General features: G+C 33.2%; 1 protein-coding gene across 4 annotated transcripts; it reads right to left on the bottom strand.

Moving 5' to 3' along the window:
- Positions 1–1,466: 1,466 nt before the first annotated feature.
- Positions 1,467–21,051, bottom strand: LOC134681058 (beta-1,4-galactosyltransferase 5-like). Of its 4 annotated transcripts, XM_063540465.1 has the most exons (10): positions 20,699–21,051; positions 17,591–17,716; positions 17,212–17,247; positions 11,144–11,453; positions 9,503–9,732; positions 7,770–7,957; positions 4,506–4,628; positions 3,461–3,556; positions 2,761–2,899; positions 1,467–1,738 (listed from the first exon to the last, which is right to left on the bottom strand). In XM_063540465.1, the coding sequence occupies exons 3-10, from the start codon at positions 17,227–17,229 to the stop codon at positions 1,712–1,714; spliced, it is 1,131 nt and encodes a 376-aa protein (XP_063396535.1). In that variant the 5' UTR covers positions 17,230–17,247; positions 17,591–17,716; positions 20,699–21,051; the 3' UTR covers positions 1,467–1,711. The 4 variants fall into 4 exon arrangements, with proteins under 4 accessions (XP_063396535.1, XP_063396533.1, XP_063396532.1 ...); XM_063540463.1 differs by lacking the exon at positions 17,591–17,716; XM_063540462.1 differs by lacking the exons at positions 17,591–17,716; positions 20,699–21,051 and adding an exon at positions 17,793–17,919.
- Positions 21,052–24,638: the final 3,587 nt, after the last annotated feature.

Raw genomic sequence — 24,638 nt, 5'->3', positions numbered from 1 at the left:
TGTACTTTATGTGTGTATGTTGTGTACTTGCAGTCATTTTTTTTTTAAATTACAATACATACAAAAGACTTATTTGTTAACTCGGTTTGTAACATGTATTCACCACCAAAATAATTCTGATCAAAAATAGTACTTGAAAGTTCAAGATAAATTGTTATTGTCAGGTGCAAAGCTGACCAACTTGTTTTAAAAGAGGGCCTCAGATATTTTACAACCTTTTATCTGAGGAGTTACTTAGATGCTCCTGAACACACTTGTGAAATGTTGTCTCATTCAAACAAACCTGGTTAAAAGTAAAATAACAAAAATACTGAACTTTAAGGAAATATCAAAAAGGAAACTTCCTAATCTAATGGCAAAATCAAAAGCTCAAACACTTCAAACGAATGAATGACAACGGCCATATTCCCTACTTGGTACAGACACTTTCTTATGTTGAGAATAGTGGATTGAACCTGGTTTAAAAGCTAGCTAAACCTCGCTTGTATGCCAGTCGAATAGTCCATTACATTGACAACGATGTGTGAACAAAACAAACAGACAGAATAGGTATAAATGTCAAAAATGGAGGAACAGCAGTCAACATTGTGCTTTTATATTAATCACTATACATACCAACAAATACATAAACAAACATTAACCATACTAAGACAAAAACACAATGACGGGATGTATAAGTACAGAACCACGTCAATTCAGAGCTACGTCAACTGGATACCAAAAAACAGACTTAACAGTATAAGTAATATTAAAGGGCAATAAAAGAATAAAATGACAGGTTATTAAGATAATAAACACATCAGTTCCAAGAATATATACTTCACGATCATCGTGTATTACTTGTGAACAATCAGTATCATTGACTATTGTGGGTTACACTAATAAATAAGATCGATTAAAGAAAGATCAGTCTGATTGAAACAAAAGCTGGATGTGTCAGATTGTTTTGAAAATAATTTAAAATTTAGTGCAGCAGTGTTGGTGGAAAAAAGTAGGAAATAGATATTCAATTAGCAAAAAATACTCTTTATCTATCATGCCACAAGAAAATCAAACGACCATCTAAAGAATTCTGGTAAATTTGAAACGAATAGACACGGATATAAAAGACATTCTAAGAAAATGCACAGGACTATCGTACCAGGATATAAATGAACAGTTCTAACCATATTCCATTTTGATTGACTAAGGATGACAGTTACAGCTTTATCAATTTTGTGTGTAGCAATGACAATGTTAATGCAAACTGATCGAGAAGTCAAATCAAAGCGAATAAGATGCAGTTAAAGGAACATCTTTATCGAATGTCTAATCAATAACAAATCAATAACATTTAAGAAATCAAGTTTCTTCATTATTTGTGTATTTCTTTTAATTGGAACATATCTCCATTCTTCATTGCCCTTCCAATAATAAATGTTTATTAAATAAACATACAAGACCACTTCAAAGCGAATAAGATGCAGTTAAAATGGTAGAAAAACATTTTATTTTCAAATTTAATATACTGACTGAATAGACACACAACTGTAGTTAAAATGTGTACGACTTAATGGCAGACATCGCCTTTGATCGTATAAAAAATAAAAAAGTAGTTACTTTTAAAATTAGCATTCATATCGCAAGTCTGTTGCTGTGTTTTTCTCTTTCTTTGCTAGTGTTGCCATCCGATGTGAAAACTTCAATTCATTGGAACTTGAAGAAACTTTGCTCATTTGTTTAACTTCAAATCAAGGCTCTGAAACATATTTATACATAAATATATTTGTTTAGGGGCCGGTTGAAGGACGCCTCCGGGTACGGGAATTTCTCGTTACATTGAAGACCTGTTGGTGACCTTCTGTTCTTGTTTTTTCTATGGTCGGGTTGTTGTCTCTTTGATACATTCCCCATTTCCATTCTCAATTTCATAAACATAAAAACTTTTTTTTTGGTTGTTGTTAAAGTTTGCCGGGAAATATATTTCTTCTATTTTTTATATGTAAACAATTATTAAAACAACAAAAATACGTTCATTTTATGATAATGTCACACATGTGAGAAGTTCAGCTAGCTAAGATAACACCAGGTTTAATCGACCATTTTCTACATACGGATATGCCTGTTCCAAGTCAGGAATATGGCAGTTGTGATCCATTCGTTTGATATGTTTCTGTTGTTGATATTGCAATTTGATTTTCCTTGGAGTTCGTTTTTATGAGGTTACTTAAAAAAAATGGAAATCTATTTAGAGAATTTAAAGGACATCTAAACTCAACTCGTGCCAGGTCTGTTTAATTTTCACTGGTGAGACATGCATAGAAATTGGAATCTGTCGTCAGTTTAATTGAGTTCTGGAGCTGGCATGTCATTAAAACTTCTAGTTCTTTTGTTGTTTATGTATCATTGTCATTTTGTTTAGTTTCTTTTGTTACCTATTCTGACATTGGACCATTTACATTCTCAATTTTATCTTTATTAAAAAATCTATAGGTTATTGCAAAAACGCTGTCATGATAAATTCTTTCATATCAATACAATGCAATTAATGCAGTTTTATCATTAACACATAAAAATTGATATTTTGATATATCTGCATTCATTTTATTATGCAAAGTTGAGTTAGTTGGACACATTTGTAATCGAATTTATTATTGATTGTAGATGAAATATTTTCCTCAGTAATTACCCGAGTCTCAGAGCCTAATCGATATTTACCTTGCATCAGTTTTTCGAAAATGTACATGAAAAGATTTGCTTTAAAATTAGTTTTAGTTTTACCTTTCGAACGTTCACCATATCTATATTTACGTATATCCATACATATAACGGTTTCAATCTTTTAATCAGTAAGTTGTACTGTAAGTTGTTTAGACCGTCTTTCTGCCATATTTTATGTGCATACTTCAGTATTTTTAACCTAAAAATATAACGCTATATTACTACATTGTCCATCAATTTGTTTTTATGTATGACGTTCATATTAATGCACGTAAGGGTTTGAGAATTTACATTTACAGGCATTTACCAGTATTGTGTGATGCTCTATCACCGAATATATGTTTCAACAGTCGTCAGTGAAATCAGGGCTATCACGTCAAATTTCACCTGTGACATAAGAACTGTCAACACTTCCAAGCAACAAATTTATCAACTTTTTAGTTCAAAACGTCTGATTTATGCTTGAATTCGTTTTAATTTTTTTTTGAAATAGTTTGAGAATTCTAATTCGTCTAAGGCTGTTGCTCTTTTATTTCTGTTATGATGTTGTCCTTGATTTCACTTAATTATGTGTAGTCTCGTAAAGCATTCCCTTTTTTCACACAAAAGTTATGGAATTTGAAGGACGTATAGACAGTCTTATAAACATAAATATATTCTTCGATACTGATTTCATAATTTGAGTATTCTTATCTTTTGTCCATCCATGTACAGCCGTTCACATAACCGTCTAATTGTGAAACGATTGTTGTCTACGAACCTGTCATTTTTCTTATTAGCTTGCTGATGTTTGACACTGCCACAGTGCCCAAACTCTTCAAAAGGTCGAATTAAACTGTAGTTATTTTTCTTCATTCTAAAAAGCAAATTACAAAAATGGCATAGAAATAACATTTAACATTACAACTGCTAATAATCAAATGGAATACATTACATCTTTTCGTTTGGTGTTTTTGAGATTTTGATTTTGAGATGCTACCCATTCGTTTGGTGTGTTTTAGCTTTTGTTTTGCCATTCAATTAGGAACTTTCCGTTTTGAATTTTTCTCGTAGTTCGGTATTATTGTGATATTAATTTTTTCTTGCAAATTATTGACTAGCGCAATTTAAGAAATATTAACTTTTTGCATTTTCTTTGTGTTTTTTCCATCAGTCTTGCTAAATGAGGCAATTTTTTTACAAAACTTATTCAGATAAAAACAGACAATAGAAATAGCTAGACTATGGTTGAGTGAACTAACCTTATTTGACATTATCTGACATTTAGTGACTTGGAGAGTTGAAAATCAATGGTATTGATGTGTGGCCCTTGATGTATTCAGTAACACTCTCGACGCTTGGGGCTATATTTACTTACTTCAGAATCGATTTCCAACTCGGTATTCCTTTAGTGTTTTAGGTTTGTTTGGCGAAAACATGTCTTTTGAAAAGAATTTTTATAGAATAATACACGGTTTCCTTTTATAAATGTTTATATTGATGATATTGACTAAGCTATATAATTTTTAAATAACCATTAGATATAGGAAGATGTGGTGTGAGTGCCAATGAGACAACTCTCCATCCAAATAACAATTTAAAAATTAAACCATTATAGGTTAAAGTACGGCCTTCAACACGGAGCCTTGGCTCACACCGAACAACAAGCTATAAAGGGCCCCAAAATTACTAGTGTAAAACCATTCAAACGGGAATTTGACATGAACATTTATACCATGTGAAAGTCCGGTTTTTATATCATTATGTCTACAAATTAACTTTGAAATAACAAAATATATCAGCATTTCTCTTCTTAATTATCTTACCTTGTAAACAAATCGTCGTCCTCGCCTCCCCATCCAAAATACTGGTTAGAAAATCCGTTTATTTTCTCATATTGGAGTTTTGAAAATGTAGTCACTCCTCCGGCAAACCCTTCGTATGGCAAACTATAAAACAATTTATATTGAATATAATGTACAAGTAGACTTTAAATGCATGCTTCCTTTTCAACTTTTCGACTTTTAGTAGTATTTTTCATTATTTTGTCTGAATCACTACAACAAAAAAAATTCAACAAACCATTTTATGTGTGAAATTATCATTAAATTGATAAATTGTGAGTATGATGGTATAATTTAATATTGGATGTAACGCGTTTTCTGATTGACTGGTGTTTTTTTTTTTTTTTTTTTATCAGCTCATATACATAATTTTGTCATGTGACGACATCAACGTTTTTTTATGATATACGATGGTTTAAAATGGAATTAATAAAATTAAATTATAAGAAATGACGGTAATATGTTTTCTGTCTATTCAAAATAACATAAAAAAATGTTTTCTGTCTATGAATAAATGACATAAAAAATGTGGCGCACGCTGATTAACCCGCGTAGCGGGTTATTATAAAGTGTGCACCACATTTTTTATGTTATTTTGAATAGACAGAAAACATATTACAGTCATTCCTTAATTGGTTTATACCGATTATCAAGTTGTCTGTCTATATTGATATTATAAAATATCAGCTGCTTTTTGTCGAGTGAGCGCAGCAAACGATTTCAAAAAGGCTCTATATTGTTTCGAGCAGTTGATAATTTACAATAGTAGTATGCTAAAGACCAAATAATGGATTTATCGGGTTATATTTGCGTATTTTGCCTGATAGAAATAAGTGGTTTTTTTTCTTTGTTGCAACGCAAACCTTAAGACCATTTCATAAGTTCGGGTAAAACTTATCAACGTCCGGTCATTCATTATGCCGTCGGGAATATAGTCTGTTTCCGGCCGTTATTGAAATTCTTGACAATACTTAATTAATATTTGTATATTTCGAAGGCATACTGAATGTTTTACGGAGGGGACCAACCTATCGGGGGTATGTCCGTGTTGAAGTTATTAAGGCCAGGTCATGGTACATGTTCTCATAATGCCGTGATATGGAATTTAGTAAAGAACTGAGAAGAGTGAAATAAATAGCGGGACGACTGATAAGAGAGTATTCTTTGAGTATGTATTTATGTGGTATAGGGTATTAACATTTTATTTGGAGACAACTGCACCAAAATTAAAATATTTTGTTTAGCATAGTAAAATATTCAAAAAGATAAATTACAAGTAGGAACAACTTTTTACCATTAGTTTGATCAGAATAGATATAGGAAGATGTGGTGTGAGTGCCAATGAGACAACTCTCCATCCAAATAACAATTTAAAAATTAATATTCATTTATGTGTTAGTCCTAGTTCTGATCAAATATCTGGTCATATATTAAGAAACCCATGTACTCCACTAGCTCGTATTCTAACATCAGGAAGAAATTTCAATTTATTTTTTGTTGTTAGTAACAATGGCTGACTTTTGCAATGCCAAACCAAGATAAGATGACTTGTTCAATTCGGTGATGTTAATGAAGAAAGAGGGACATGATGAATTATACCCGTGAACCCGTGTAAAAATTGTTACTAAATCATAATGGTCTTCGAAAACATCCATAAGATTACTTTACTAGATGATAATATACTATTATCGCTATTTTGTGCATTTTTCCTTTGATTTTTTTGTGTGATAATTTTCACATCATGCTACTCGCTTGAGATGGAAAATTATCGCTAGAAACTAAGCATGCACGTGTCGTTGCTAACGAAATTGACATGAAATGGACATGACTTGACGTGGTCATAGTTAAAATAGCGATAAAAAGATTATCCTTGCAGAGCTCCAGATAAGCTGCGTATTTGCGTGATCACGCAATACAAATAATAGAAAACCCAATGCAATGGTCCTAGAAGGGTTCAACAACCCAATTAATTCAACGGAAAACCCAATTATATGCCAAAACCATGAGTTCTCAACCCTTTTATTGGCTACCGTTTGTGTAATTTACCCTTATCTGTTTACAGCCGTCGCGTGAACTATTTTTATAATATTTATAATTGGAAATCTCCTGTTGTTCTAAAAATAGATCCCTGCATCAAGTAGCTGAAATGGGTCTCTGTTGCTCAATAGGTACACATGTTTTTGTAAATATTTCGAATTTCTCGGTGTTTATCCAATTAGCATGTGTCATGTAGTCATATTTCTTTCGCATTGCTCGGGATTTTTCGTAACATACATCGAATTAAAACGAAAGTGAATGTCCGGTTACAATATTTAATAGAAGCATGTTTTCGGCTTATTTTGGAAAACTGAGGGAAAGTTATAGTGATAACAAGACTCAGCCAGTGTCTTTAGGAAGCGTCCATCGAACGCACGGGCGTGTGTGGGTACCATAACGAAAACAATGCTAATAAACACGGGGTTTCATCAAAAACGAATTCAGTTGGAATAAGTGAAAGGCCCAATCAATTATGAAATGATAAAGCATCAGAAATCAAAAGTTCTAATAAAAGACAACTAAACCCAGATTTATGTAAATTGAATAAAAAGAAAATCATTCAAGTATAATTAGTTTATATACTATTTTTTATTCATTTTACGGTTAATTAATGAATACATACACCATGCACACAGCCACTGATCAGGCACTGGTCTCAGAATTTATTATATAAAGGTATAAGACGAGTGCCTGTGAATACACATATCCTTTTTTGTGAGAAAATACAAAACTGGCAAAAGGTTTGAAACGGGACACAAATTAAACCTACAATTGCTCCTCAGTGAATAAACCAAATAAAACAGCTAGCAAATAACCCTAACCATAACCCTCAACCAAATAGAAGAGCTAAACAAAGACAGAAACATATTAATTTAAGATGGACAAAAAATGGGGTTGATATTGCCTAAATATTCAATATTGTGTCGATGAAAAAACCCAATACATTAAGGAGCTTGGTGGTGAAAAACCCAATTTGATATTAACCTGAGGGGTGAATTGGAATTGATAATGCAATTAAAAAACTTTATCACCCAATTATATAAGAAAATGGTGGGTAAAAACCCCAATTCATGAATTCTTATCTGGAGCTCTGAATCCTTGTTCATCTCAACTCGATTGCCTTTTTCGCTTTCGCCGTCCCGGCTCAAGCGAGAAAATCAATCTCGTTGAGATGATCACCGGTAATCTATAATTATATGTTTTACTTACTTGTATTTGAATTGCTCAACTTTGACTGCCATATGTATAGGGTTGACGTCACAAGTATAAAAATTTCTATCGTCTTCAGGTAAAATGTCTAGGTCGTGTATAACTATACAGTCATATTTCATATCTAACATGGCCTCTTTAAATCCAATATTTGACAGCATACCTCTGTTAAAGGGAACACCAGATGTCTATAATAAAATATATAACCAATTATTCGCTCGGGCGTATGACATTTGCGCCGATTTGGAAAATTTTCATTCTTTCATTTGCGCCGATTTCATTTTTTCATTTGCGCCGATTTTATATTTTTCCTAATTGGGTTTACAGGTAAGTTACAGGTAAGTTACAGGTAAGTTCATATGTTTACATTGGCTGGGCACAGAGTATATAGACAAATCAAGTGATATTGCAATTGGTAAATGGCTATCCCAATGTTTCAGGTTACCATTCCTTTCCCTAAATGAAATCGATGACTCACTGCTTCGAGTTTGACATTGTCTGACGCTCCGCTTCTTCTGATGACAACATACATTCTTAGACAACGTACAAGTACACATTCCATAACGGTCAACCAATTCGTGATGGCGTCCATAAAATTAACGAAGGGATTAAATCATAAGAAAGGAATATATTAGACGTGTTGCCTATACATACTTGACAAGAACAGATTGCTGTACATATATTTTTAATTCGTCATTTTAGTATAAACAAAGTGCTTTTTACTTTTTGATTTTAAGCAGGAGATAACAGTTATATACATGTTATAATTGGCAATTCATAACATATGTTTAACTGGCTAACGGAAGAGGTCTTTAGTGATAAATGAAAATAACATTACTGGGATGGAGAGGTTGTCTCATTGGCACTCATACCACATCTTCTTATATAATTTCACCTGTAATTTACCTGTTATTTACCTGTAAAAAAATCGGCGCAAATGAAATGCAGATCGGCGCAAATGCAAAACGCCGATTCGCTGTTTCTCTTGTAAATTGGTCTCATGTGCAGTTGTCATGTATTACATAAACTTACCCATACCATAGAATTAAAAATAAATGTATCTGCCATTAATTAGTTACGACTTAAATAGGATTTGATTTGGTTTTTTTTAAACATTCAGTATAAAAGCGATACATTGAAATAACATATTGTTCCTAGCTGTCGATTGGTTTAGTTTGACAAGGAGATGAACAAAAATAAACAGCGCTTAATTCAATGATTCGAAGGAAATGTTGATATGTTATAAGAATTCCAGGTGTTTTGTTCTCTTTGAAATTAATGTAGTTTTAAATTACGTTTTAGTATACATGTATGTTAAATCAAATTGGAGAGTTGGAATAAATTCGATGAGCAGCTGGTTCCTGGTTGAACGAAGATCAAACAAGATCAGTGAGTTATCTTTTGATCACTCACGTATTTATTTCTTTTGATCACTCACGTGTTTATTTCTTTTGATCACTCACGTATTTATTTCTTTTGATCACTCACGTATTTATTTCTTTTGATCACTCACGTATTTATTTCTTTTGATCACTCACGTGTTTATTTCTTTTGATCACTCACGTGTTTATTTCTTTTGATCACTCACGTGTTTATTTCTTTTGATCACTCACGTATTTATTTCTTTTGATCACTCACGTATTTCTTTCTTTATTAAACTTTTTTGTCATTCATAGCTACAAAATATATACTATATATAGTAATAACAATATGGTCAATGTGATACTACTTACTTGCTCTACAATGTAAATACCAAATTCTAACTGTTGTCTGTATATCCTAGGAATAACATTATTTAAGAAAATTTTCATCTGTGGTTCTCTGTCCCTATAGGGTACAATAATTGCAACACTCTGCTTGGGTGTGCAGTTTGTCGGTTTATAATGTCCATCTTTCATAAATGTGAAAACTTGATTTAGGTCTTCTAAATCAAAAACAGTTCTATTTAACTTTTCTCTTCCATCTGGAATAGATATAAACTGTGACTGAAAGTTTCGAAAAGAGAACATCGGCAATAAAATTTTCGTAATGTAGGATGGATAAGTTCTATGTTGATTGTATTGAGAAAATTCGAACTTTTCCACTCGTAAATATTTTCTATTGAGGTAAAAAGCTATTCACCAAGAAAACATTAATTTAACTATTGCTATTTGAACAGTTATGTATAGCATGCAGGTGATTGGATAACTTTAACGTAAAGAAAGCTTTAACACTATCTAATAGGCTATTACACAGTTTTTGTGTCCGCTTTCTTTACGTTAAAGTTAATTATTATACCTCAGTATGTTTTTTTCGGTATAAAAAATAATGAAATAGCAACTATGTTATTCCACAGTCTATTTGCCAATCAATGGTTTAAACGACTATTACCCCGGTCAATAGTTTTATAATCATTTTTCCCGTACTTTTTCATGCTTATTTTTCATTGGACAATAATGACACCGTAAACTATTCTGCTTGGATTTGTGTGCTTGGCAACGTCAAACTCGAATGTTGTAAACGGTATAATCTGATTTTGTCAATCGTAATTTCACTTACAAGACAAGCAATTTTCAAAGGGAAAGAAAATTTTCGCGACGCATTTTTTTAAAATCTTTACTATAGTACTACATTTATGATATGGTTCAGTCTTCGTCTTCTAAAACTGTATTTGCGGCCTAGTCTTTATTGCAATTAATGAAGATTTTAATATTTACAAATACAACACGGACTATAAAAAAAATCCCCCATAGTGCATCTTATGCCTGTCAAGTTATGTGACATTTTCTTTTACACTTTTAGAAAATTGGTTAATTTGGTAAAGTAAAACTCTTAATGACAGTTTTGTTCAAGATAAATAAACATCTAATGACTGGGTGTGAGGGTAATGGCAAGTTTGTTGTCCCTTCGCATAGCAACTATTGCCCTCGGCTTCGCCTCAATCAATAGTTGGTATCTCAGAGACAACAAACTTGCCATTACCCTCACACCCAGTCAATCGGTGTATATTATTACCGGCTTTGTATAACTGTTCAAACAATTTTGTCACATCAGAGAACAGATCAGTGATGCCATCTGCGATGTTAATATTGAGGTCAAAGTAAAAAAAATCGAAACAATGATAAACTGTGATCAACTGTGTAAAAAACCTCGTTAATCAACGACAATCAAGATCAATGTAACAGGTAAATCATTGAGTCAATTGTTGTTCCGGTCTTAAATGTTTTGGCAATTCATATTATTGCAAAACCAATGATTTTTCCCCAGATTCATCTCAATCTATTTTAAATTTTGTCTTTAAATAAAGTTTCAGAGGCACAATAATAAACACCCTGACACAACAATTAAAAAGTATTTCTCTTTCTTTGACAGGTTCAAATGCATTATAAACTTACGTAAATATTTAGGTGGCCAGGAACAACTTCCCAATGTATTCTTGGAATTTCTGTCATGGTCTAATGTAATGTTGGGATTCATGTTATGTTCTAATGTATTGTTTGAATTTCTGTCATGAATTAGTTCCTTCCATATAACTCTTTGTGAAAGTGTCTGACTTAAAGTTTGTTGTATTATATCTGATAGATTCTGCATGTTCCCGTGTATTTTTGAAATTGAATGGTAAAACTTAAGATTGAGTGCATAAATAAGCGTCGCAGAGATCAAAAGTCCGATTAAACAAGTACCTTCACAACCACCAGCTATCTTCTACAATTAGAACATATATATAGATTACACACAATTTTTTATATGATATGATAATACACTTTACTTTATAAATGTCCGATAAGATTTTGCTAGATATAATAATAGAGATAATACTGCAAGACAGACATCTACACCTTACAATCCTTCCATTTACCAAATGTAGTTGACCAATTGCTTATATATATATACAACTCGTCTAAACATCAACCCAACAATGTTAGATCTGCAAATTTTTGGTTCTTCCCTCACCGGGATTCGAACCCATGCTACTGCATGTGATATCGTGACACCAAATCGCCTGCACTGCAGCCGTCCCGCTAGACCACACGACAACCTGGGCTCTACAATAATAGAGCTTTCGCTGGCCATGTGTTACCTTTCCACGTCAGTTTTAATCTAGCGGCGTACTACAGTACATGATATATAAGGCATGACGATGTTATTGTTACAGATCAGATAAATTATCTATAGTAAAGAATCCTACAAATTATTGTAAGATACAAACACAGAAAATAATTATATTCATAAGTACGTCTGAGTCAGTGACAACTCTACAACAGATGTATCCATCGGATCGCCATCAATGATGGTGATACATGGCTGTGTACATAATGTATATACAACTCGTCTAAACATCAACCCAACAATGTAAGATCTGTAAATTTGCTTTCATAGTACAGGAAAAACATACCAAAACACAAAAACTTAACATTGACCAATGAAACGTGAAAATGATTTCATGGTCAGATGAAACCTGCCAGATTGACATGTACCCATTACAGTTATTCTATACACGACATATACTGAACACACTGCCTATAGTATCTAAGAAACGGAACTAATTATGTGACTTAAACCTTGAACCCTGATCCATGAAATGAGTTCAATGACGGACATATACACGGTTTAAGGAACCCATATACCAAATATCTTACTATTATAGTCCGGCGGCTTTGTGAAAAATTGTGCACATCCTGTTACAAGCATGAAATTTGGCATAGACCTTCCTCAACTATTACTCTTTTATTTCAGATAGGGAGGCATTTGAAAAAAATGTCTCACTTCCGGTAAAATCCAAAATGGCGGACGTCATACTTAAATCAGCCCAATATCGAAGGCTAGCGTGTAAAAATGTGTTATTATCATGCTACTATCATAATATTTGGTACATACCTTTGTTTTTTACTACTTTTGGATAAATTAAATAGATTAGATGTCTTCAGAAACCCCACTTCCGGTTAAAATCCCACATGGCGGACATGGTACTTAAATAAGCTCATTTTTAGGGAGGGTAATTGAAATGTGTTTTAACGTATTGCTTCTATCATTACATTGTGTAGGAACCTTTCTTTGGTGCTTCTGATGCCTAGAATGTATAAGACATATGTCTTAAAAATCCTTACTTCCGGTAATAACCCAAATGGGGGACATAGAAATATCTTTTTTTTATTCAAAGTTTCAACTTTTTTCAAAATGTAAAGAAAATGATTTTATTTTGTCTTGGTCATTAAACTTTTGGCTTTAAGTTATCCCCAAAACCACTTATTCTAGCATATTGTAAATGTTTAGATATTAAGTTGACACTTCCGGTAAAAATATGACGTAAATTTCAAAGATGAGTCCTCAATCTATTTCTTCGATGTAGAGTTTTGGATAGATTGATTAAAACAAAACGAAATCACTATAGTATTAAAAAATATTTAAAATTACTACTATTTGGCCAAGAATACATGTTTATTCACAGTCACCACCACATGCACACATCGCAGTGCACGGAATACCCGGTTTTCCACATTTAAAATAACCACGGCATCCTTTCTTACATCCATAATGTACAAGCTTCTGAAAAAATGATGAGGTCTCAGAAAGTTTTTTTTTTAAAGGAACCCTCTTTGTCCCTTCGCGATCCATTAATGACTAGACTAGGTAGCATAAGAGTCAATCCCAAGCTCGTCTCACTAAACACCTGCATTAGTATATTGCACGTTTTACATGCTCGAAAAGACTAGGCCAAGTCGTGGGAATAGCCTCACTTATAATGAGCTTTCCATTTTGTGCAAAAATTGACCTTCTTGCTTCGTTGATCATGTTAGCTCCATCTGATAAAATTGTTCGATCTTACAGTAAAACCCCGGTGATTAAGGCTGATCAATCATCATTCTTTATGTTAAAGTCACATCTTCTAATACCATCAATGTCTCCCGCACAGTCTTTTTTTCCTTTTAAAGCAAAGAGAGAACCGTATCACAACCGGTAAAGGTATGGGTCAGAAATAAGTGTGTGTGATCACTTATTGCCCAATGCATTTGAAAGGCCATTGATAGATATTAATCCAAAGATTTTTGCCTCCCCAAACACAATCCATAGTTCATCTGCCCGTATGTCAAGGAATAGCGAAATAGTATTGACAGAATCATCAGTGACTGTTAATCATGACTCGTTTAAGTTCGTGTTTCACTGCATCAGACACATGCACCATGATTTAAGTGTCAGTTTCTTTATGTGAACATGGTGCTACACTTAAAATACATCACGTGGTGGATAAGATAGAATATCCTGAGCATGTGTTGCTACAACTACCATACTCATCAAAGACTTCATCCACTCTTGTTACAGTTGCAAGGTATTTTATTAAGGTAAGGACATAATACCCAATCATCATACTCGTTCGGAAAACACTTTTAACTGTAACAACAGTGGATGTAGAGTCGGATGTGAACATAGGCAATACTGTTAGTTTGAAAGCTGCTAAAAGAAGCAAGAGCAACATTTAGGGGAAAGGTAATACACAGACGAATCCAGGATAAAAAAAAACATCCTCAAAATTGGCAAAGTTTTCTGAGAGATGACGATAGTAAGAAAGAACTTTTAAGTTTTCAGTCACAGCAGCTTGCTCAATACAATTTTGAGTACAAAGTAGTTGAAGCAACAAATGCTCAGGATGTTCAGTGTTATCCAACACTTGATGATGTTTCAAGTTTAGCACCATGTTCACACGAAGAGGCTGACACTAGAATCAAGATCGATGTGTCTGATGCGGTGAAACACAGACTTAAATGAGTCATGACTCAAACAGATACTGATGTCATTGCTGTTTCGCTATTCCGTGACATAGCTGATAAACTTTGGTTTGCATTTGGAAGATATATATCAATCAATGACCTTTCAAATGCAATTTTGAAGATGTGACTATAGCATTTAGAATGATGATTGACCAGCCAACATCACAATATGGATTTGATAAGTTTAATGTCATTGAAAACGATACGTGGTTTTGTTGTAAGATCGAAAAAAAAGAAACAGATTTGGTTAACAAGGCAAGAAAATATGTGTTTTTGGAATTTCACGATGTGAGAAACAATACCGCAGTCTTTGTAAATGTTGGAAACCAGCTCTCCGATTGTAAATTGCGGCCTAACGAGTATGCTGATTGGGTATTATGTCCGTACCTTAATAAAATACCTTGAAATTGAAATACGAGTGGATGAAGTTTTGGATGCGTATGGTAGTTATAGGAACAAATGGTCAGGATATTCTATCTTATCCACAATGTGAAGTATTTCATGTTCAGCACCAAGTTCACATTTAGAGGCAGACACTAAAATCAGTGTGTATGTGTCTGATGCAGTCAAACACGAACTTAAACGAGTCATGATTCGAACAGTCGTTAATGATGATGCTGTCACTACTGTTTCGCTATTCTGTCACATAGGGGTAGACGAACTATGAATTGTCTTTGGGAGGGCAACAGACTTTGGATGAATATCTATCAAGGGCCTTTCAAATGCACTAGGCAATGAGTGATTTAATCAGACTAAATCACCGGGGTTTTACTGTAAGATCGCACAAACTTAACAGATGGGTATAACATTATTAACGAAGCAAGAAAATAACTATTTGCGCAAAAGGGAAGGCTTTTTGATGCTGTCCCTCAACTTGGTCATGTCTTTTCCAGCATTTAAATCATGCAATATACTTAGGTATGTGTTTAGTGAGACGAGCTTGGAATTGGCTCTTATGGTACCCACTCAAGGTGAGGACAAAGAGGATAGCTTTTTAAAAACTCCCTTTGAGACTTCATCATTTTGTCATAAGCTTTTACATTGTGGATGTAAGAAAGGATACCGCGGTTATTTTTAATGTTGAAAATCGGATACCCCGTGCACTGCGATGTGTGCATGTCATGGTGACTGTGAATAAAAATGTATTCTTGGCCAAATAGTAGTAACTTTTAATATTTTTAAGTATAATGGTGATTTTATTTTGTTTTAATCAATCTATCCAAAACTCTACATCGAAGAAATAGATTGAGGGCTCATCTTTGAAATTTACGTCATATTTTTACCGGAAGTGTCAACTTTATATCTAAACATTTACAACATGCTAGAATAAGTGGTTTTAAGCCAAAAGTTTAATGACCAGCACAAAATAAAATCATTTTCTTTACATTTTGAAAAAAGTTGAAACTTTGAATAAAAAAATGATATTTCTATGTCCGCCATTTTGGATATTTAAAGAAGTAAGAATTTTTAAGACATATGTCTTATACATTGTATCCATCAGAAGCACCAAAGAAAGGTTCCTACACAATGTAATGATAGAAGCAATACGTTAAAACACATTTCAATTACCCTCCCTAAAAATGAGCTTATTTAAGTACCATGTCCGCCATGTGGGATTTTAACCGGAAGTGGGGTTTCTGAAGACATCTTATCTATTTAATTTATCCAAAAGTAGTAAAAAAACAAAGGTCTGTACCAAATATTATGATATTAGCATGATAATAACACATTTTTACAATTAGCCTTCGATATTTGGCTGATTTAAGTATAACGTCCGCCATTTTGGATTTTACCGGAAGTGAGACATTTTTTTCAAATGCCTCCCTTTCTGAAATAAAAGAGTAATAGTTGAGGAAGGTCTATGCCAAATTTCATGCTTGTAACAGGATGTGCACAATTCGTCTGAAATATGCTTGTAGCCGCCGGACTATTATGCATAATAAGTGAGAAATTCACATGGCTAACCACTTGATATATTTATTAAGCAGTCTCTGAACCATGAAAATTAGGTTAAGGACATTTGACATATGACTAACGGAAATCTTGTAACATAAGGTATCTGCATACAAGATATGGAGCATCTCTCGCATACCGCACTTTCCGGCGCAGCCAGGCGATACAAAAAAATACCCATTTTAGATTATTCTGATTCTGGGCTTCATTGCTTGTTATCAGTGAAAAATGAAAGAAATTAGGTTTTGAGTGGAAATGAGTGGATTTTTTTTTGGTATTTATTTTAGGTTTTTTGAGTGGAAAATTTGGGAATTTATTCAAGGGATTATGTACAAGTTAGTAGAGAATATGATAGAATCAATGTGCTTTCACTCTGGAACTATAATTAATATATGTTTAAATAGTCTAACTTTAATAACAGTAATGCTGCGTTTGATTCAAGTTCGTGGCACATTTTATCGAATCAATTATCTATCACTTTCATTAAAAATAATGATGTACAATCCATTTAAAATTTAATAAATTATATAAATGTATATGTATAATGTATTGGCAATTGTTGTTAATACTTTCAAAATGTTGTTTTTTTCTGTCAAATTAACAAAATGTTTAAAGGAGTGGTTGTTTGGTTATGTTCTCATTTGGTGAGGTTTTCTTTATCACAGGTTCTCCGTGAAAACTTATTCGCAGTATATAATAACATCATTGGAAAGTAATATTTAATTAATTATATTCATATTTACTTTTGCCGACAATCCCATACTGGAAACTCGGGACACCTGAAAAGAAAACATTATTATATTACACAAAGTATTTTAATTAGTAACACATATGACTTTGTCATACACGTAGCAAGCAATTTCAGACAAAATTAACCTCGATTAGGACACCACTCGCCCCATATCTAACAGATACAAAGAAATCGAGCACACCTCGGTTGTTACAAAAATCTTGGTTTTATTTTCCACAAAATTCCCTTAATTTTTCTATTCAATCAATGAAACAATAAAATATATAATGCTGTGCACGAAGTTTCCCCTTGGTATATGTAAAAATTTACCTATCTTTATTATTCATTATTTTTGCTGTTTTTTGGTACTATTATAGTTTGTCGTAACTCACATGACTACAGAAGGGGTCATAATCCTTTCAACAACACGTGCCTCCAGCTAGAAACCTCATGCCACACTTCAATGATTTATCATCTATAAATACGTCTCCTCCAACTAAAACCTCCTGACACAAAAACTAATAAAAAAAATAACATCCAGCTTACCTCAAAATAAAAACTAAAACTTTCTAAAGAAAGAAACTAAAGTCTCACCGGCGGTAGCAAAGAAAGAGATAGAACAGTGGCGTGTGGCATCGGACGGTGATTGCAACTCGAAAAGTAAATACATACATGTGTTCTCGTTACAAAATAGTCAACTCAAACACACCTGAACATAAACATGTGTACTCTACTTTCTCTTTTCATTGAGATTATTGCCTATTTTTAGGATTTTTCATAAAAATAAATGCAGAGACGCAAATGAATGCTTTATTCAGATCAATCTTTTATCTTTCTATAGATTTTTTTCGATGGAATTCATGAATATGGACCCCCAACAAAATCCACAAGTTTTTGAATCTACCATACTATTTAGTGGAAATTTATCTTGAATTTTATCTAAAAGTTTACAAATACCTCGAACCTCCATACTATAAATAAAGTATAAACACGTTTATTCGATGCAAAAATTCATACATTATGAACCTAAATTAAACTTTTAAAGTTCATGGAAACAGTCGTAAACGATTCAAATATACCAACTTGGCTATTATTACTAAAGGAAGTTACCTTTAACTTTAAGGGGTGTAATGGTTTTTGTCTGAGTCAGAAATTTTTATCCTTTATATTAAATATTCTTTATTTTAAGTTTTTCGACACTATCAATCATTTTTTTTTCTCTTCTAAATTTGATACTATATGGGAGATATATGGGATAACATAAAAAACATAAAATTATTTTAAATGTCAACACTGGATAGCAGACTGTAAGAGAAAGCCGTCCGTTGTGTGGGAATAATTTCCTTCAGAAATTGAAAATAGTAGAAAAGAACTATACCTTATTTTTTTAGAGAAATAGAGAAAATCGAGAAAAAGGTAAAACTCGTACGGTTTGTATGTAAACGTAAATTTGACATCACCAGCACCGCCCAAGCAATCGGATGAATAGATGTTCGCCTGGGAAAATAGCCTTCTCCAAGTGAACAGTACGACGGAATCATATCCGGACTCCTTTTTTGTCGTTTTCTCCCAAAATAACTCAATAAGAATGGATGACAAATGCGACTATGCATGTTACTCATAGGACACGGACCCATGATGATTGATTTATTGTGGAAGGAAGAGAAGCGACACCCAAAATGAGGTCTTCTCGTTTAAAATTGATACTTGTTGCATATTTTTTTCCTAAATTGGTGCATAATTTAAAAAAAAAAACATTTGACATTATGAAGATGTAGATATAGCATATAATTTACCACCAATGGAGTATATTTCTTTTTCTTTCACAAATAAGTATAGAGCTAGATATGGACAATGCCCCCCTTTTTCTAATTTTCCATATGCATGAGTAGAATTCCACATACTTTAGATTTGACAAACAGTGATGTTGACATACAACTTGAAATTGTTAGGCTGTCTGTAAGACATATAAATGATGTTCCCGGCTGACCAAAAATGATTAAGACCAACTTCCTATCCTTTTCAGACTATTTATTGAAAAACTTAAAATCCCGTGACTATGCACACCTCCATTAAACGTATGAACGTCATACAAAATAATTAAGCTGTATATCCTACACTGTAGGAGGAGATAGCCGGACAAACCATGATAATATCATTCTGCAGCTAGTACCGAAAAAGTCCAACTACGTGTGATTTTCAGAATAATTAAAAGAAATCAAAATCATGTGACCATGCAAACCACCATTATGTGTATGAATATCCTTCAAAATATTAAAGCTGTACCTCCAAAACTATAGGAGGAAATAGCCGGACAAACCATTATCTCTTCATGCAGGGAGAACAAAAAAACTGACAACCCTGTATTTGAGACTTAGCTTGGATAAGGAATGTTAATATCTACAATGTAACTCTCGGTGAAATTTCTTTAAGAACATGCTTAGTTGACTCATTGGCAATCATACCACATCTTCTTTTTTATATTCACTTGAGAATTGAGAAGTTGAAAATAAGTGACCATAATTTAGAAATAGAAAACGGTCGTTATCATAAAATTTCTAAAAACAAGAGGGACATTTTTTTGAATGTCACCCTCTCTTACTGACCAATCAAACCTCGATAATTTAAAAGGACATGTCACAATACATTGAATTATAACTTTTCAATCATCTGTCAAACATAAAAGTAGTCCGAGATTACTCTGACGTCCAACGACTGTTTTGCCAGAAAAGCTGGGGCCGTGGTCCCACGGCCCAAGCTTGTCTGGCAAAACAGCCGTTGGAAGTCCCACGGCCCCAGCTTGTCTGGCAAAACAGCCGTTGGACGTCAGAGTAATCTTGGACTAAAATAAAAGTAAAAACACATCTTGCTTCATTTCTTGTGAGATTAATCTGTAACATTGTAATATATTTGACGTTATAGCAAAATACTTTGAATAAAGGATTCAACCGGCAATACTTATAGTAGATTCAGTACAATAAGTTAAATAACACATACATGTAGTTGAGAGGGTAATACTAGAGCGGATTGGTATCCCTCGGAAAACATTGTCAACCTTGACCTCAGTTGACAATGTTTTCTCGGGGTAACAATCTGCTCTATTACCCTCTCAACTATGTGATATTTATATAATGTGCATATGCATGTCCATTAAGACATAATCAAAAACAAAATAGTGGTCTCCGATCGCGAACAGGACCAAAAAATGAACTGCCACACGAAAAGAAATGTTCAGTATGAAAGCGGAGTAACTGCATGAGAACTCACAGGTACAAATATGTGTGTACCTTTTATTTGTGCAATCGTTGGCTCATGTCAGGCTAAAACAAAAAAATAAGCACAAATAAGCAACCAATATTAACGAAAACTTACGAATTTCTGTCTAAATAGCCATAAATGGCTTGTGCACTCACCCACTAATACAAACGATTTGAACAAAATATGTACAATGTATTGTGTACTCAATATTTATACTGATTTTTTTTAATTTCGTCTCTTACCTGTGCACTCAACTTTTAGGATTTTGAAAGCTTTAAAGATCCAGTTTCATTCAAGTCTGTCAAGCTTCGGATATCATAAGCGTGAATGGTATACGCGTATTTACTACCGGTGAAGCGTCTTACTTCTACATTCACTATACCCATACAATGAAGTCTTCTTTCCTGTTGAACCTCATCCACTTCAACATACACAATGTATACCCAAGATCGTTGTCACCTCATAGGTCCCTTAGTGTTCGGTTTTATAAGTTTTTATATAAGAATACTTTTAAACCAATAATAGTGTCATATTTGAACACATAATTGTATTTTGAACAACAATATTCGTTGCTATCGGGTAATTATATATGTTTTTAAAAGTATGCTTCACCACAGCTGACTGCACATTGCACTGTGTCATCGCCATCGGAAATGGGGTACCAATGAAGCGGAGAGAAAAAAACAAATAAAATAAACAAGGTAAGACAAATGATTATATTGATACTATATATTTCTACAGAAATAATGAGGTTTGGACTTTGAAATGATTTTTATCTATATAAATAATGAAACTATATTGAATAAATGGAAAACAGAATTTCAGAACATATACAATACGGATAATGCCGCTTCGAATTTCGACAATGAATTTTATAGGCAAGTTTCAACACACAAATCGTCATTAGAGGACAAAATGCTTGAACCGCTTTATAATGGAAATCAAGAAATAAATACGACTATAACTATCGAAGAAATTAGACAGCTTGTGTACAAAACAAAAAAAGGCAAAAGTTGTGGTATAGATAGTATTCCATACGAAGTACGGACCTATAGTGGCCGTGATTCATTCATTGTTCCAACTGATTTTTGAAACCGGGATCATTCCGTCTGTTTCGAGGAATTAGTTTACTTTCTTGTATATCAAAACTGTACAGTGCATTCATAAACAGTCGATTATCATCATATTTAGAGTCGATATTTTAGCAGACGAACAAAATGGTTTTCGCTCCGATCGATCGTGTGAGGATCATGTATTTACTCTTATTGCTGTATCGAGAAACCTCAAGACTTCATTTGCAACTTTTATTGATCTTAAGAAAGCGTTCGATTTTGTTGACCGATATTTGCTGTTATATAAGCTTTTGTTAAATTACATTGATGGGGAAATTTACAACTCGATTAAAAACATTTACCTTAGTACTCCTGCTTGTGTTCGTGTTTGTATGCAGTTCTGGGGTTAAACAAGGGGGTAATTTATCCCCGACGTTATTTTCTATTTTTATCAACGATCTGATAGAGGAAGGAAAGTCTCGGACTTGGTGTAAATTTTGGCGACTCACCGCTTTCGTTACTTTTATAAGCGGACGACATAGTCTTATTGGCACCATCCGAAACTGACATGCAATGTATGCTTGATAAAGTCCATGAGTGGTGCAACTGATGGCGTGTTTTGATAAATACAGAGAAATCAAAAGTTATGCATTTTCGTCCGTCTCGATTTAAAAGAAGTGAGTTCCAGTTCAAAGTCGGTGACAATCTACTTCAAGTAACTGACACATACAAATACCTCGGTGTAACTTTTCACGACCTAAAGGACTTTAAAGATAATGCAAATAGACTATCGACAGGGGCGGATCCAGGATTTTCAGTTAGGGGGGCGCAAATTTTATTTTCGCCGAGCGGGGCGAGGCGAAAAAATTTTGGAGGTTGTTTTAGGTAAAACTATTGACATATTCTTCTAAAGGGATGAAATGTAGATATCTCGAACTATTGTGTGGTAAAATTAGCGATAAATGAATGTTTCAAGCTGAAACCGCCTTAATCCACACCTGACAACAATCTACAGATAGACGGGCGGACAGACGGACGCAAAGTGAGAGGAGACAGATCACAATTGCTCACCTGACCAATATATTTTTCAAATGAAAATTTCTACTTTTACCAGCGATTTTTAATTGTCTTTTCATACTATCTGTTTTTTACTTTTTTGATTTTCGGAGGTCGTGACCGACTTCACTGTGTTCGCCATAAACTAAAATAAGTAAAGAATGAGATGCATTTACGCAGTTATGATTTTTTTCTTTGGATCACAAGCATACAGTAATACGGTACATAATTCGGCTAAATATTTAGGTTGCAAGTGAGAAATAAATATAGACAGTCACACAGAGATACAAATTAATAAACTAACCTTTCGCTTAAAACAGTATTTCTATCTTTCATTACAGTACCGATATAATAAAAAAACAAATCTCGCTGCTTTCTTGATGAAATTGTGAAAGTGAGTAAGGGATGTTTTGGAACTTCAATTTTCAAACAAATTGATGATAAAAACCGCAAACACAACGTATTTTTTTCTTCTTTTAACTGCTAAAAAACCTATTATAATTGTCAGCAAACGCAGCTCCGCGTTTGACACCTTCCTTCCTTTGAAATTATTTATAGAACTTTAATAAAGCGTAGGTCAGTTGATAAGTAATCACGTTGATTCAATCTGTTAAACTGACTGTTTTATATACTTCAATTTGTCACGTTAAAAAAGATTGAATGGTCTCTTCTGATACTAAAATATGTTGAAGTCAAACTATGCTTTGCAAATTTTAGGGGGGGGGGGGGGCGCACGCCCGCCACGCCCCCGCCTAAATCCGCCCCTGATCGGAAGCTGGAGGTAGAGCTCTAAATTAATCATCTAAAAGACGTTGGAATTAAAACTTTTGAGAAACTTTTTACCTCGTGTGTAGTACCAGTGCTTGACTACAGCTCTCCAATCTGGGGATACAAAGACTTCGTTTGCTTTAATCAAATCGAGAACAAAGCAATTCGTTATTTTCTTGGAGTCCATAAATTTGCACCAACATTGGCAATAAACGGTGAAGTTGGTTGGGTTAACGCAAAGGAACGACGATGGTGCAATATGATAAGGTATTGGAACAAATTTATATCAATAATAATAATTTTATTTGCAAAAATACACCCATATGGGTCAAGCAAACACAAATACAACATTTAATACAGACAGTGAAGAATTACAAATATAAACATAAAAAAAACATAGTTATAAATGGTAATTAATGTAGCCTTTGATGGACATGGACCTCATTTTCGCAATTCTAATGATTGCTTTATAAAGTCACCAATTTCTGTCAAAAGCTCAGATTTAGGATTTAAAAGTTGTTTTAGCTTTAAAAGTGGTTGATAATTTGTAAAATCAGGATTTAAATTATAAATCTTTAAAAATAAGCAATCTCTTAAAGTTGAGTTTAATTTGCAGTATAGTAAAAAATGGTATTCGTCATCAATTTTATTACAAAGTTTACATAACCTTTGATCTCTGGGTACATTTTTATATCTTCCCATTTCAACTTCTAGGTTATGATCACTAACCCTTAATTTAGAAATTAATTGTCTGGTTTTAAAATTTGATTCTTTTAGTAAATAATTTTCAATTTTTATCTCAGTTTTTATTTGACCATATAGAAATAATTTCGAACTGTCTGTTATAGAAGAAAGTTTATTCAAGACTTTTTTTGTATAAAATTCATGTGATACCTGTTTAAACTTCATCTTTAAGGAATATTTAATTTTATTGTATGGTTTATCACAAGTTTCAAAATCTTTAGCATTTAATCCAGTCTCTTTAAAAATATTTAGAGCAAATGTATACCAACTATGAAAACCATCATTATGCAGGGACTTATTTAATTCATAGGCTTCTTTTAACAGAGGATTAATATCATGGGTATGAAATCTACAGAAATATAGCATAACTTGTGGTTTAATAAATGAAGCCATAGAAAATCTGCCCAGTTCTGTTTTGGCTGAAATATTACATGCAGTTTTCCTAAGTCCTAGGACAGATTTACAGTATTTATTATGAATCATTTCATAGCAAAATTTATCTTCTAACGACAAAGTATCACAAACAGAACCATGTTGTTCTGAACGTTTCAAAGATTTAAAC

Source organism: Mytilus trossulus, chromosome 8 (genome assembly GCF_036588685.1).
Source record: "Mytilus trossulus isolate FHL-02 chromosome 8, PNRI_Mtr1.1.1.hap1, whole genome shotgun sequence".
NCBI lineage: Eukaryota > Metazoa > Mollusca > Bivalvia > Mytilida > Mytilidae > Mytilus > Mytilus trossulus.
Note: the sequence above shows the minus strand (reverse complement) of the source record. Positions and strands in the feature narration are given on the sequence as shown.

Excerpts from the sequence above, each read along its gene's own strand:
- LOC134681058 (XM_063540462.1), bottom strand. The coding sequence starts at position 17,834 with ATGCCACACGCCACTGTTCTATCTCTTTCTTTGCTACCGCCG. Across the intron at positions 2,900-3,460 it reads GCTAATAAGAAAAATGACAG|GTTAAAAATACTGAAGTATG; the intron begins GTTCGTAGACAA and ends TTATATTTTTAG. Across the intron at positions 1,739-2,760 it reads ATATGGTGAACGTTCGAAAG|AGCCTTGATTTGAAGTTAAA; the intron begins GTAAAACTAAAA and ends AATATGTTTCAG.